The sequence below is a fragment of the Phoxinus phoxinus genome (genome assembly GCF_949152265.1).
Source record: "Phoxinus phoxinus genome assembly, chromosome: 10".
NCBI lineage: Eukaryota > Metazoa > Chordata > Actinopteri > Cypriniformes > Leuciscidae > Phoxinus > Phoxinus phoxinus.
In genome coordinates, this window is record NC_136885.1 from 27471339 (window position 1) to 27485486 (window position 14148).

General features: G+C 38.0%; 1 protein-coding gene across 1 annotated transcript in view; it reads right to left on the reverse strand.

The window, feature by feature from the left end:
* adgrb1a (adhesion G protein-coupled receptor B1a) overlaps positions 1-14148 on the reverse strand; it is an 89422-nt gene that overhangs the window by 12451 nt on the left and 62823 nt on the right. The window contains exons 18-24 of the mRNA XM_079625064.1: positions 13107-13233; positions 8781-8884; positions 7627-7729; positions 7335-7485; positions 4574-4643; positions 4295-4361; positions 2910-2995 (exon numbers count right to left, since the gene is read on the reverse strand). Of these exons, the coding sequence (XP_079481190.1) occupies positions 2910-2995; positions 4295-4361; positions 4574-4643; positions 7335-7485; positions 7627-7729; positions 8781-8884; positions 13107-13233 (708 nt within the window). The remainder of the gene's footprint in view (positions 1-2909; positions 2996-4294; positions 4362-4573; positions 4644-7334; positions 7486-7626; positions 7730-8780; positions 8885-13106; positions 13234-14148) is intronic.

Genomic DNA, 14148 nt, shown 5'->3' on the forward strand with positions numbered 1-14148 from the left:
TGCATTTTAATATTTGCAGACAGCTTATGAAATGTGAAAAATAATGCATTTGCTTTTTGGACAAATCTAGTTAAAATAACCAATCACATAATAGAGGCTGCATTAGCATTGTCCAACATTTGGGCATGAAAATTTTGGGGTTGGTACTTGGTAAGATTTAAAACAATTTGTTTTGAAATAAATCTCTTATGCTCACCAAGGATGCATTTATTTGATAAAAAAAATACAGTAAAAACAGTCATATTGTGAAATATTATTACAATTTAAAACAACAGTTTTTTTCATTCAAATATATTTTAAATTGTAATTTATTCCTGTGATGGCAAAGCTGAATTTTCATCAGCCATTTTTCAGGATTCTTTGATGAATGGAAAGTTCAAAAGAACAGAAATCAAAAAGAAATATTGTGAAACAAAAAATGTATTTACTGGTCAATTTTGATCAATTTAATGTTTCTTTGCTAATTAGAAATATTTATGTATGCAAATAAAAAAATCTTACTGACGCCAAACTTTTGAACGGTAATGTATGTAATAAAACTGTTCCACACAAAATAGCCACCTGCAAAAAACTAAAATAAAGATAAACATAAAGCCATCAGTTTGGCATGGCTGCCCAAACGTATAGGAAGTTGATTCTATTACTGGCAGACATGTAGATTAAACCCTGAATGATATAAGAAATTCAATTCCAAGCAAAAGGCCAATGCTACCAATAAAACCTCAGTAGAGGCAGTGATATTAAAAAGCAATCAGCATTTTTTTTAATATAAGACCATCTTTCTAGTCCTCATGGAGGAACTTCAAAGACCTAGCTGATATGATCCTATATCAAACATTACAACGTTCTCATTTATTTTACCCTCCATTTTTGAAACAGTTCATCTTTTGTTTTGTCTTGCCACATGTAGTAAAGGAATGTGAAAGCTCTTGATGTGGACCACTGCAATTTATCAAAATGCCCTTTGTTATTCTCAAACTGAAGAAAATGCCATCATTTACAGGTGTACAGAGACTACCCAAAATGCAGCGGCTGCACTCCGCATAATTAACAGCCGTGCTAATTAGTTAGGCTAATGAAAAATGTTTTGTTTAAGAACAAGGGTGAGAGAGGGAGGGAAAAGTGATACAAATCCTCCCTCTAAATGTGATTCACCCTTCCCATCTATCAGCACCAAACAACGGCAGCCAGCCTTGAGTTTATCTATTTCCGCAGAGAATGCAATGCGGCTGGAAAATACTCAAACAAACATGTTGATAAGAGTTTCGGAATTGCAAAAATATTTCCCATTATTACTTCGACACAAACAGAACTCTGACTTTCCCCCAAAAAAAAAAAATCCAATCCGATCCAAAATGTCCAAACAATAAAATCCACATACTTTCTCATACAAGCGTACTTTTGCACACTCCCAAACACACACACACAAACTAATTTATGGATCCAAACTGAACCTACAGCTATTCTAAATCTAAATGTCTAATCTAAAGCACATTTCATCTAACCGGCATGCTTCCATCAGAATTAATCAGAAAGGGTTGAGTCCTAAAAGATTGCATCAGGCAAATGGAAGCGCTAAATTGTGGGAAAGGCTAAATTAGAGGATGGGCGGACCTGCATCTCAACCAATCGGTGACGGGTGGGCGGGGCAGAGAGGAGAGCCCTGAGTGTGAGCGAGGGGATGCTGTGGTAACTCGGATACAATGTCTCAAACAGCACAAAAAACAAACACAATCAAGCAGAGAGATCATAGCAGAGGCAAACACAATGTAGTTGAAATGAAATAATCATAATCACAATCTAAAAACACAAAGCAAAGAGAAGGAACAAGAGAAAGAAAACACTCGGATGCAAAAACGATGCCAGTAAGGGCACGCGTCAGCCTGCAGGCAGTGGAGCACAGCCCAGAAAAGGAAACACAGACAGTCAATCATGAGTCATAGCATGAGTAATATTCGTCTTCTCGGTAATAAATCGCAGGACACATTTCTGCTGTAAAGCCTGATTGGTAGAAGACATGTGAATCTTGGAAGATTAACAAATCCAGTGTGTAATTGATGGTCAATGGCACGGAGATGGACAGCGTACGATTGAGAAACCCTTATAATGAGGTCTATAATAACAATTCTCGGTTCATACTTCAGCTTCAATGGCATTTAACTCGCACGACTGAAAACTTGTCAAAATCAATGGATATAAAATGAGAAATTCGCTCAGCTTGAGTGCTATCGATCAGACGCATGAAGCTGACGCCTTATGTGAGATTTCCTTTGCCGGCTCCTTTGCGACTGCCCCTCAAATAAATATTTCACACACAGAAACATGACTTTGAATCAAGATGCACAGCAACACCTAAAAAAAAAATCAAGAGAAGCTGGAGAAATGATTAAGCGACATATGGCAAATCACCAACGGAAATGTAAAAGAAATGCAATGAGTGAGCAAAGGTGTCATCTTGCTTTTGACAAGACCAATAACCAGTCCTTATCAATCTCTTCCCCTCTGAAGGACAAAAAATACTTTTTTTTCAAACATAAACATTTAAAGTTTGTTCGCTAATTGATGTGTAAAACAAGAAGAAAACAACTATTTGGAAATTGGCTAAGAACAACTCAAATCAATATGTATTACAGAAACCAATCATAAAAGTATGTAAATCTATTTAATTTTAAAGGTGATATTATTTTAGAGGAAAAAAAGTCCAAATAATTTGATTTGATGATACATTTGGTAATAAATGTGCTTTTTTTGGTCTGCAGTGCAAACCAATTTTTCTATTTAATTCATTCATGCTAATTTGTGTCCTGTTGGAAGAGGGAGAGATGTTATGAAAGGTCTGGCCAATGAATGTCTTTCCCAGAGCTGGTTAGAGGTCAGCCAATGAGATGAATGAATACTGTGAGGCATACCCGGCCCTCTCCTTGAGTTTCATATCAGTTATGCCATCTTTGGACACCAGTTTGTTAAAAACCAGAATCCCGATTACCATGTTAACCTGGTAAAGAGAGAGGAAAAAGGTGAACACATCACAAATACAGCCTCACAACAGATGCACGATACTAGTGACTTCTCCTGTGTGCTACTGGTTTTATCTGGATTCTGAAAAGCCTCATTTACTTTGTGGTTTTGTTGTATTTTATTGTATTTTAATAAGAAAATCTTCGATTTTAGAGTAAGTAATGTTTTAAAGTCCCCCTGTGTTGAAAATCAAGCTTTTAATGTTGTTTATATGTCTATGTGGTGTTTTTAATATGCTTTAAGACAAACCATGCACAACACCATTAAACACCATGGTCGCATTTTCTCTTTAAAACTGCAGTGAACCAAAGACAGTCTCAAGAAATCGCTGGTGTTTCTGACATCACAAACTACCTTGTAACCAATCACGTCAACGAGTGGATCTATGAGCTGGTGTGAGTGAGTGGAGGCGGGGCTAATTTGCATATTCATAGAACCACATATAAAAGAAGCAACATTCAAGCCATTTTAAGGCATTGAGATTTTTTTCAAGGAATTTTTCTTCTTCTAATATTTAATTTTGATGATCAAATATTAGTTTTAAGGGATCCAATTCCTAACTATAGGGGGACTTTAACGGTACTGCACATTTGCCTTTAATTTATGACTTTTCCACTGTATCTCATTTACTAGTTTGCTTACCGCTATCGTGTTCAGACAAACCTAATGAAGTCAATAAACATATCAATAATAGTTGTTGTTCAAGCTACTTCTGATAATACTAATATATTTTAGCAGTCATTTTCCAATTTTATGATTTTGGATAACGATATTTCACACCACAGCAAATGCTAATATTCTACTAAATTTACACCTTAATTTTTCAAGTGGAATATTAATATACAATTTAAAAAATTTTACAGAATCCTCTGAAACATGGTTGAAAAACTGCTTTTTATCAACAGAGATGCTTTGGTTCTACACAGAAAAACTGCACTAGAATGACATTTCAAAATTTTCAAAAACAGTGTCTGACAAAATAAAATCTGTTGTCCAATAAAAGAGATACTGCTCCAATCCATGTTAATATAGTGTAAGCCGAGATCAGGTTTAATTAATCTGCAGTGGCTCCTATGACCACACTAGCATACGCTGTTTAAACAGATCCACTAAAACACGTGTGTGTTGGATATTACTGTATGTTGTGGCGTTATGAGGGTAAAATCTGGATTGTTGGCATTCTCATTCACTTCCATTCTAAGTGCTTGTCACTAAAGCTGGGAATGAAGGACAGAAGATTTCTGTGAATAAATCAAACAAGAGAGAGATATTGTACCAAGACGACAGCAGCAGCTGGTCCCACAAATGCATACAACAGTCCACCTTCCAGAGACAGCCAGCAACTAACACAAAACACAAAAGCAGAAATGAAAGAGTAAGATGAGAGAGATGGAAGAAATAAAAGGAAAAGAGTAATCAGTGATATCATAAGGTTGTCATTAGTTGTTTTTAACATTTTTAAGTGTCTACTTGAAGGATACAAGGCAGGGATGGACTGACCATAGGGACTATCAGAAATATATGATTAATCAAACTTCATCATGATCATACTTACTAGTTAACAGTGCCATATCCCTTTGCCTTGGTGAATCCAACAGAAATTGCAACAACAAGAGCAGGTAAACCTATAATAAAGGAACAGAAATGTGGAGAGCTGTTGAGTACTTTCTATATATCATGTATCAAGATGTTACATTCAGTTACATTTCATCCAAGATTTTAGATCAATTATAGCATGTAGTATATCAAACAATGCTACTAAAACCAACTGAAATGTTATATCAACTTACGTTCTGAGAAAATATTTTCGTGCAAAAAATGAACAATGATGAGCACTTACTCCATCAGAGTCTATTTTTAAAAAAATGTTTTGTCAGTGAGCCGAGTCAGACAATTATTTACACTGCGGAAATATAAGGCCATTACAAATATATAAACCATCCTAAAATACATGTTTACCTTATAGGCAAAATTGCAAACAACAATTTTTTCTTAAAACAATTAAAAATAGCCTGCTATTTGGCCAGTGGAAAAGATTGAGAAAACCTTTATCTGAAATGTTATATATATATATATATATATATATATATATATATATATATATATATATAGCCTACAATATTGATCTATTTATTCTAAACCAAGGTGGGGTGAATGATTTTTAATGATGTAAAGCGACTTTATATGTAGTCCTTATTTTATATTTCCCTGATGTTTTGTGTTAAACATGGTATCACATGGATGGAAATATGCATGGAAATGGTATGCAGATGACGTTATGCATAGTAAACCGGGGCGCTGTAAGCTCCACATATGGTTATGGTTATTTCGGAGAGGAGACGGGGTTTGCACAATCTTCCGCTGACTGGGCTTTATAAAGGGAATTTTGTGCAGGTTCTAGGTTTTGTGCGTACGCACACTGCACACGGTTTTATACACGAGGCCCCTGGTCACTTCATACATTTTCTCTGATCAGATAGCTATCCAATCGTGAAGAGACAATGTGTAAATGCCCTCTAAACCACTTATGAGACAGATTTAAATCTGATCACTCAAACCACTTCAGGAGGTGGTTTGTGATGCATTACAAATGAAACTGGACAAGTGTAAATGCATCTTGCTGTTATATTCATTCGCGTACGCTACCTAATATGGGTTTGTTCACTCATAGTATTCCTGTGCCAATGTAGTAAAATCTGAACCAAGTGGTCACAGAAGACGCATTTGAAAAGTGTGATAATACTGTAACGCTAACACGTCTTGGCTGACTACTTGTGATCGGTTTTCATCGAAAACGCATCTTAATATCAGGTGGAAAAATGCTTTCTGTCTTGCTCGCTCGATTTCTGGGATATTGTATATGATTTGCGGGCACCAAGGATGCCGCTATCAGTATGCGGAAGACTCCCGGATCTTCTGGAAGAGGTGGGAGGTCTGCATTTACTATTTCCCGTAATGGTTAAAAATGAAACATGTGAGAGTGTTATACCAGCTCCTGTTAGCCAGATATGGCCCGCTGCTGATGAGTAGCTGAGTATCTCTTCAGCAAGCCGACGTGCAAATTGCAGCAAATGAAACTGAAAGTTGGGCATCGCATCATGAAGCTTGACACACAATCACCTTTCATTTAAAGTAGTTAGACTAAATGATCTCACCAGTACTGATGCCACTCTCTCTCCTATTGCAGTCTTTAATCTTGACATGAGCTGATAAAACATAAAATGATGCTAAAATCTGTTGCTTTCCGCTGAATTTGCATATAGCGAAGATCGGATTTATATTCGTTTTGCGGAGACACATTTATGTGGCCACGTGTAAATGAAACCGTTTTAACAAATCAGATAGCTATTTGATCAGTAAAAACGCGTGAATTGAAGGGGAGACACGGCAGGCAAAAACATCGCTTTTTTTTTTACAGGTCAATTTTGAGATTTTGGGCTATTTGTCTTCAATAACATGTCTTCTTTCAGACTTGTGGTGAAAAAACGTCCAAAATACACATTTAGGTCTTTATTTTACTACACTTTGTATATTTGCGTCTGTAGATTTCTCTGAAATGCAACAAAAGTTGGTGTTGTAAATCAACACGCTGCTCCGCGATCTCGGTCTGCACCCTGTCATCACATATACCGTTGTAAAGGTCTCTCTTCTGTACAATGTTGTCGGATCCAAATATGGTCATTTACTTTTTCATCAGCAACCAATCGTGAAAGTACAATGGAGCATTTAAAGGAACACTCCACTTTTTTTGGAAATAGGCTCATAAGCATAGCTTAGCATAGATCATTGAATCCGATTAGACCGTTAGCATCTCTCTCAAAAAAATGACCAAAGAGTTTGAATATTTTTCCTATTTAAAACTTGACTCTTCTGTATTTACATAGTGTACTAAGACTGACAGAAAATGAAAAGTTGCAAATTTCTAGACCAATATGACTGGGAAGTGGGAACTATACTCTCATTCCTGCGTAATAATCAAGGAGCTGTGCTGCCGTACCATGGGTGTCATGTCAACAAAATGAAACAAGAATTTTGAATCTGGCTTTATCCAATGTTCAGATTTATCTTCTGGAAATATATGCAAATTAGTGTACGGTATATTTAATGAGATAATACCTCATTTGCATATTTAAACATAAATATTCAAAAAACTTGTTATACAAAATGTATTTGTCTTCATGTCAGTAATCAACTGGGGAAGTTTCATGCTGATATTTATTAGTATTTTTTTTTCTCTATTCACATGGGGTGTCTCCCCTTAACCAGTTATAAATACATGTAGGCCCATAATAGGAAGTCAAAGAGACAAGCCTCACCCCAACCAAGGCAGAGGAAACGCTTGCGTATGATGCGGTTTCTAAGACGGCCAGTCACGGCCATATAAGACTGCCATGCCTCCGTGAGAACCCAACAGAAAGAGGACAAGAAGAAGAAGTGCAGAAATGCAGCCACAAGAGTACAAACAACCTGAGAGCAAGAAAATAGAGACAGAAAGAGTCCATCCATCAAAGATAAGGTTATGTAAAAGGAGAAAATAGGAAGATTATGAAGCATATTTTGAAGCAGAACAAGGATTTTATCAATTTATGCGTGTTTGTTTGGCCTTACCTTGTTCCGTGTCTGGGTTTGTCCAATAAGTATGAGTGCATTGGATGAGATGATGGACAGACAAAAGTTGATGAGGATGACAGAGCGTTCTGAGCGGATATACCTGAAGAAAAACACACAGAAACACTGAGCCAATAGATCTGAATGACATATATTGCTCACAATCATTCACTCACACCGCTTTCAATAGATGGCGACATCAATGGAACCTGAACTGCTGTATGATTGCTAGTGGTGATGACCAAGATGTCACACTGTGAAGGCCTCTGTACAGACAGCTGAAGCACAAGATGCTCTTTGGGTTACTCTCAAATCAGGCTCGATAACATGATCATTAGGTTGCAGGCAAACTTTTGGAGTTCTTGCAGCTGTCATTAAAGCTAACAGAGCACATAACAAAGACTAAGACACTGTGAAATTAATTTAGACTTTGTTCAAACTTTTATTTCAAAATAGAATCTGTATGACAAAAATGAGGTTTTGTAAATGTGAAACATCAGTATTTTGGATGTTTTTTTGGAAGTTTTTTTTAAAATATATTTTTGAAAGAAGTCTCTTCTCACCATGGCTGCATTTATTTGATCAAAAATACAGTAAAGCAGCAATATTAGGAAATATTATTACAATTGAAAATAAATGTATCCCTTTTGATGGCAAAGCTGAATTTTCAGCAGACATTACTCCAGTCTTGTCACGTGATCCTTCAGAAATCTTTCTAATGTGCTAATTTGCTGTTTAAGAAACGTTTTTTTAGTATCAATCTTGAAAACATTGAGATATTGATAACAAATGTTGTGCTGCTTAATATTTTTGTGGAAACCGTGATACATTTCTTTCAAGATTCTTTAATGTTCAAGAGAACTGACAGTAAACTGCATGACCCCTTAGTCAATTAAGAACAATCAAACACACTAGTCACTAATAACACTAATAACCACAACTGAATCATAAATAACAACCTGACTTGTTCAGGATTACATCATGTCAAATAATTGATTTGAATCTCAAACTCCAAAGCGTCACAAAGCTCTTTATACAAAAAATATACCGCTGTCCATGGTGCTGAACCCCATGTGGCTTCCCATTAATGTCTATGAGTTTATTTTACTGGTGAACAGCCTAATTGTGTTTTATCAGTGGAAGATCTTGCTTACCTCCAAACAGACACATAGATGATGATGAGGAGAAGCAGGGTGAGGGACGACACCCCGCAGCCCACGATCAGAGTCACAGATGGAAGCTGGGACTTATCCATGTTCTGTCAACACAAGAAAATAGACTCAGTTAGTGCTCACGGATGCTAACGGTGCATCAGGCTAGCCGCCTGCCGTCCTCCATGCGATTCTGTGCTGAAGAGAGTGGGCTGCTGTCCGTGTGGCTCTGGCTAAGGAACAAGGTGAGATGAAGGTCACTCGGCAAAGGGCTGATACTGAGATATCCAGAGGGCACAGCAGAGAGCTACATTATAGCAGCCTATGACTGCCTCTATTGCCATAAAGACAACCGGAAAAGCTAAATGCTTGATGTAGTGAATTACTCATACACAGATTGTGAACCAAAAGCTTCAAATATAACACATTTGCAGGCTTGCGCAACCATTGTCTTGGTTGCCATGGTGATGTGTTGGAGAAACAGCGGCCACTGCAGTGGTGTGCGCAGCATTAACTGTACCATAGGTGTGAGTAGTGCATGCCTGTGTGTTTGTGAATATCTGCATTCCTTGCTTAAGCCTTAATCCATTAAAATGCATGTCTATAACTACCTGCCTTTCAACATTTTAAATACATTTATGTGGTACTGTGGAGTTAAGGATGTCCACGGGGTGTGGACTTCTCACCTTAGCTCAAAAACACACAGACTTACACTTACACACAAAGATAATTGGTTGAGTTTATAAGCTGTCTTGTCTCCAGGTTTAATGTGCGCACAGGGCCAAGTTAATTAAATCCCTCTGATTAATCTGCACTGCAGTGTGGTCCCCACTGACAATCAAGAAAGAAATGCATCCTCTGAGACTAAGTTTGTCTTCCCCTAGCCAATCAAACACCTGACTAAGCCTAAGCTGTGGAAGACAGGCTAGTACTCAGAGCAACCTCTATCGAACCAAGGGAATTATTTAGTCCATCAGTGCAGATGGAGACCCGTAGCAAGTTGGGAACAGAAACTCTAGAGTATCAAGTCCCGTCACTTCTGAAATGTTTCAAGGAGGCTTGGGAAGTTGAAATGATAGCATACTACATCATCTGCATACATTTTGTAATAATTTAGGCCATTTGTAATTATTATTTTCTGTCATATGTGTCATTAATGTAAGAGGACATTTGCCAACACTTAAAATAGAGACTGGCCAATATTGCTTCATTGATGACCAATAGATATTGTTATCATGTAAGTGTCCCATAACCAATATTCATAAGCATAATTGTTTTGTTTCAGATTGAGATGCAATAATCACTAAATGATACAATGAAAACATATGTATTAGGGATAAACAAACAAACAAACCAACCTGATAATTAATGATAAAATGTATACCTTGAATGCAACGTTAGTTCCTTTGGATAAAAGCCCAAAATGCAAAAATGTTAATAAATACATATAATTGTTAAGTCAGAATATACTTGAAAATAATGGGTGTTATATAAAAAGCTATTCTAAACAATACTATAAAGTTACTTTTCCTTTGAATACTGCAGTTAAAATACGGTCATTGGTCTAACCATGTATTGGTATTTAAAAACTGTATGCAAATGCATACAAATAAGGGATGAGCAAAAAGACAATGGCCTACCTCAGAAGAATGTACTAACATGAAATACCCCAACACAGCGTGTGGTTTCTTGTTCTCGCCATCTTCACTGACCCATATTCAAGAATGATGTATTCAGAGCTTCATCCAAGTACAACTGCAGTGTAACTGTGCATTTCTACAAGCTTTAGCTCATAAATATTCAGCCTGGGCAAAACCACCTCTCGTATCAAACTGCTTATGAAGCGCGAGACAATCTGACCCATGTACACGAGAGTCTGGCTCAAAGCTGGAAACATCTGTAGAAAGACTGGCGTGTGATTAAAATAGCTGCAGTGTACTATCTCCCTTTATTGTTTTCCGTCTCTTTCCACGAGCACCGCAGCCGACTGTATATTCAGACTCAGAATGTGGGAGGGAAAGAGAGGAAGAGAAGTGTTTCTCTGGCTCTTTATCATTCTGAAGCTGTAGGACGCCAGTTGCCAGCGGAGGGGCCGTTGGATGGGCCATTTTGAGGTGGCAAGTGGAGCTGCAGGAATAATTAGCAGCAGAGCAGTGGGGGTCTGGAGCGAGAAGGCTAGAGAACGAGAGAGACAGACAGGGAGTGGAGCCAAGGGGAGGAGCGGTCCTCCTTTCTGCTGGCACACGGCAATACAAATGAAATCCCCACAATATGCTTCCCATGAGGGCACGGAAACTGCGACACTCCCTTAGTCCACGTCCATTTGACCAGGTAGAGCAGGACACGGAGCCATCATAAGGCGAGAGATTAGCATACCGCTATGGCGCTCTGCGAATCATGCTTGTCTTTACACACACATCCATGCAAGCAAATGGCAGCACATAAATGCACACAGGAGCCCTCTAAAACACAGATACAGATGTGTATAATGTAAACTGGCTTCAAGATGGGGCAATATACCAATATGGTCAAATACATATATTTTGTTGATACTGCAACAACATTCCTGTCTGGAAATTCTGTCCTAACCATATCCCTAAACCTAACCCTACCCTACCCATAACTTATCCCTAAAATCAGAGGGAAATGATAGGCGAATAACACTGATGGAGAAGCACCTAACCCTGGTTGTATGCCTAAACTTGATATACGAATTAAACTTGTTGCATCAAAAGATTGGTTGGGAAAGTTGAACAAAAAGGCATCGATCCAGGAACAGGTTGTACTTGGTGAAATCACGTTCACCATATCAATATATTCCAAAGACATTGCTTGAATGTAACATCAACCTTTGGTTAGCAAAAAAATTTAAATGAACTTTCTGATTGCACTTTCCTGGATTTATTGTCAATGACCAATCAGTACATGTTGTTTCAAATAAATATTAGTTTGTCTTTTTAATTTTGTTAGTAACTTGTTTTTCCTCTGAAACGACTTTCCTTTTTTTGCTGACATCAGACTGAGAGGCCAGTAAGATATAAACCAATAGCCAACTAGCTATTCAGGCATAATTGTAGCGAATTCTGACTTCTAAAGCCCATATTTTTCCAAAGCAAATTATCATGCTACATATTTTTAAACCTTATATGTCCTCTTTCACATTCAGCAAGTAAAATGTTTTATTTTATTTTTATGGACACCATATTGCAATTTTATGCAAAATGGCCTGTATGTAATGGTGAGATCATAATTCTGTTTTGTTATCATATCCTTTTTTCGCTTGGGTTCCCAAATCAAAACAGTGTCACAACAGTGACTTCTGTTCTTGAAGCAGTCAATCTGAAACATCTTGGCAGAGCAAATGAGAGAAGACGTGGCCATTGTTTTGGCCAGTAGGGTGTCAAGCTTCCTCTTCCTCTTTTTTTCCCCTCTTTTTCTGGGCTCTCTGGCTCATATCTGGGCCAAGCTGCACAAAGAGAGTGTTATAGCGTGTTCTATAGCTTTAAGAACTTCCACTGCCCATGCTGTTTCCAAGGCAACTGGTGAATAAACTGCTTCAGAGGCAGTTTCCAGTCTAATAATAACTAATCACACTGAATGAAAATTCCACACAAAGACACGACCCTTCCCTGCATTAAACCAAACCAAATCGCATCATTTTATAGAAATATGGCATTTTAAAGGTAGACATATTTACACAAAGACAACCCTCTAAGGCCTAAATGAACCAATGGTGTGCATTTAAGATATATACGTCTTTACACTCATTAAATGCCAACAAAAACACTATGAACATTTAAATGTACCAAGTAAAATGTATTAAAGATGTCCAGACAACACAAAATAAGGATAAAAAAATATATGTGTGTTTTAAACTAAATGTATTATTCCACTACAAATAATCTAAATTGTCTTCTTTAACATGTGTAGTAGAGAGCTATTTTGAACCATTATATTATTAATCATATGTATTTTCTCTGTACAAACATTTAATGTATGCAAATCCAATATGAATGCCAGCATGTTTAATGCACTGCGTTCTGGCATTAAACAGACATACCAAAACATAATTTTGTCATAAGCATATACTCAGAACACATTAAAGAAGGAAACATGTCTTAAAATGTTTGCATTAAATCTGCTGTATGGTTCTGTCATGTCGTGGAGAGGAGGAGAGGGGGGGAGTGAGAGAGAGAGGGATCTGTTGATACATAATGACAATGACGCCTATGACCAAAAAGCGGTACATTAAAATCACAAAATATCACACAAACGCACCTTTTTACATTCTTCGGCATTAAATGATTCAAAAGAAATGGCTAGACTTACCACATCGGGATTGAGGCGTGCTAAAATGGCGAAGGTGGAGAGTCTGTCACACAAGCATTTGGTTGTGCTGGAGTCGACGGGCACGGCTCTACAGCCTCGCGCAGACCAGGAGCCCAGCAACGACGAGCTGCGGAGCGGAGACACACAGAGTGCGGAATGAGATCAAATCCCTGCGCGATAAAACAGCTATTTTCCCTAATCCAGCGCACACAGAGCCCGCCGGATGAGAGCCGGAGCGCGAGAAAAGACAGTGAAAAGACAGATGAATGGACGATGTGATGCAGCGCACACCTCTGCTTTCTGCATGGCCAGGTTAGCTGATGTAAAAACAGCTACAAAATGTAAGAAATTATTAAGTGCTGGAATAAAATAAAATAACAAATATTGTTTAAATCGCACATTTTTTTTATTATAATAATAAATGTACCACTATTTAATTTTATTATTATTAATTATGGCTATGCTAAAAAGAAGCCACTTTCTTAACCCGGGGTAAACATAATCCTGGGTTGTTGTTACGGTTTCACACTGCACACATTTTAACCAGGGTTAGGCTAGGCTAATCTTGGGTAGCCAGGTTATATTTCACACGATACAGTAAATACGGGGTTAACCTTCCTATCAGCTTATTTATTAAACACTGACGCGACCTGCACAAGATCTGTTTATTTTTTATTTTTATGTCAGCATATAAATTCGGTGGTCGGACCAAATTTGCGAGACTCGAGCGCGCAAATTCAAAGTAAACTCTTTTGGCCGTGAGCGAGGAAAGACGTGCGCGTGCGCACTATCTAGTGGACTTAAGCCTGTTGTATGCTTCTGCGTCAACTCCACGCCGTAGCTACACCGTCACTCCTACGGCGTCGTGGCCGTTTTATGGTTCTGCGTCGGGTTGTGTTGTGTAGAACGCTAGGGGGGGCGTTACCACAGCCCTTGTGGTCTGCGTCGCCTCGACGCGTAGTTACAATTTTTTGGAGGTGCACGTCGACCTACGGCGGAGGGGGCGGAGAGGGGTTCGCGTCGACGCAGAAGGGTCTGCGGG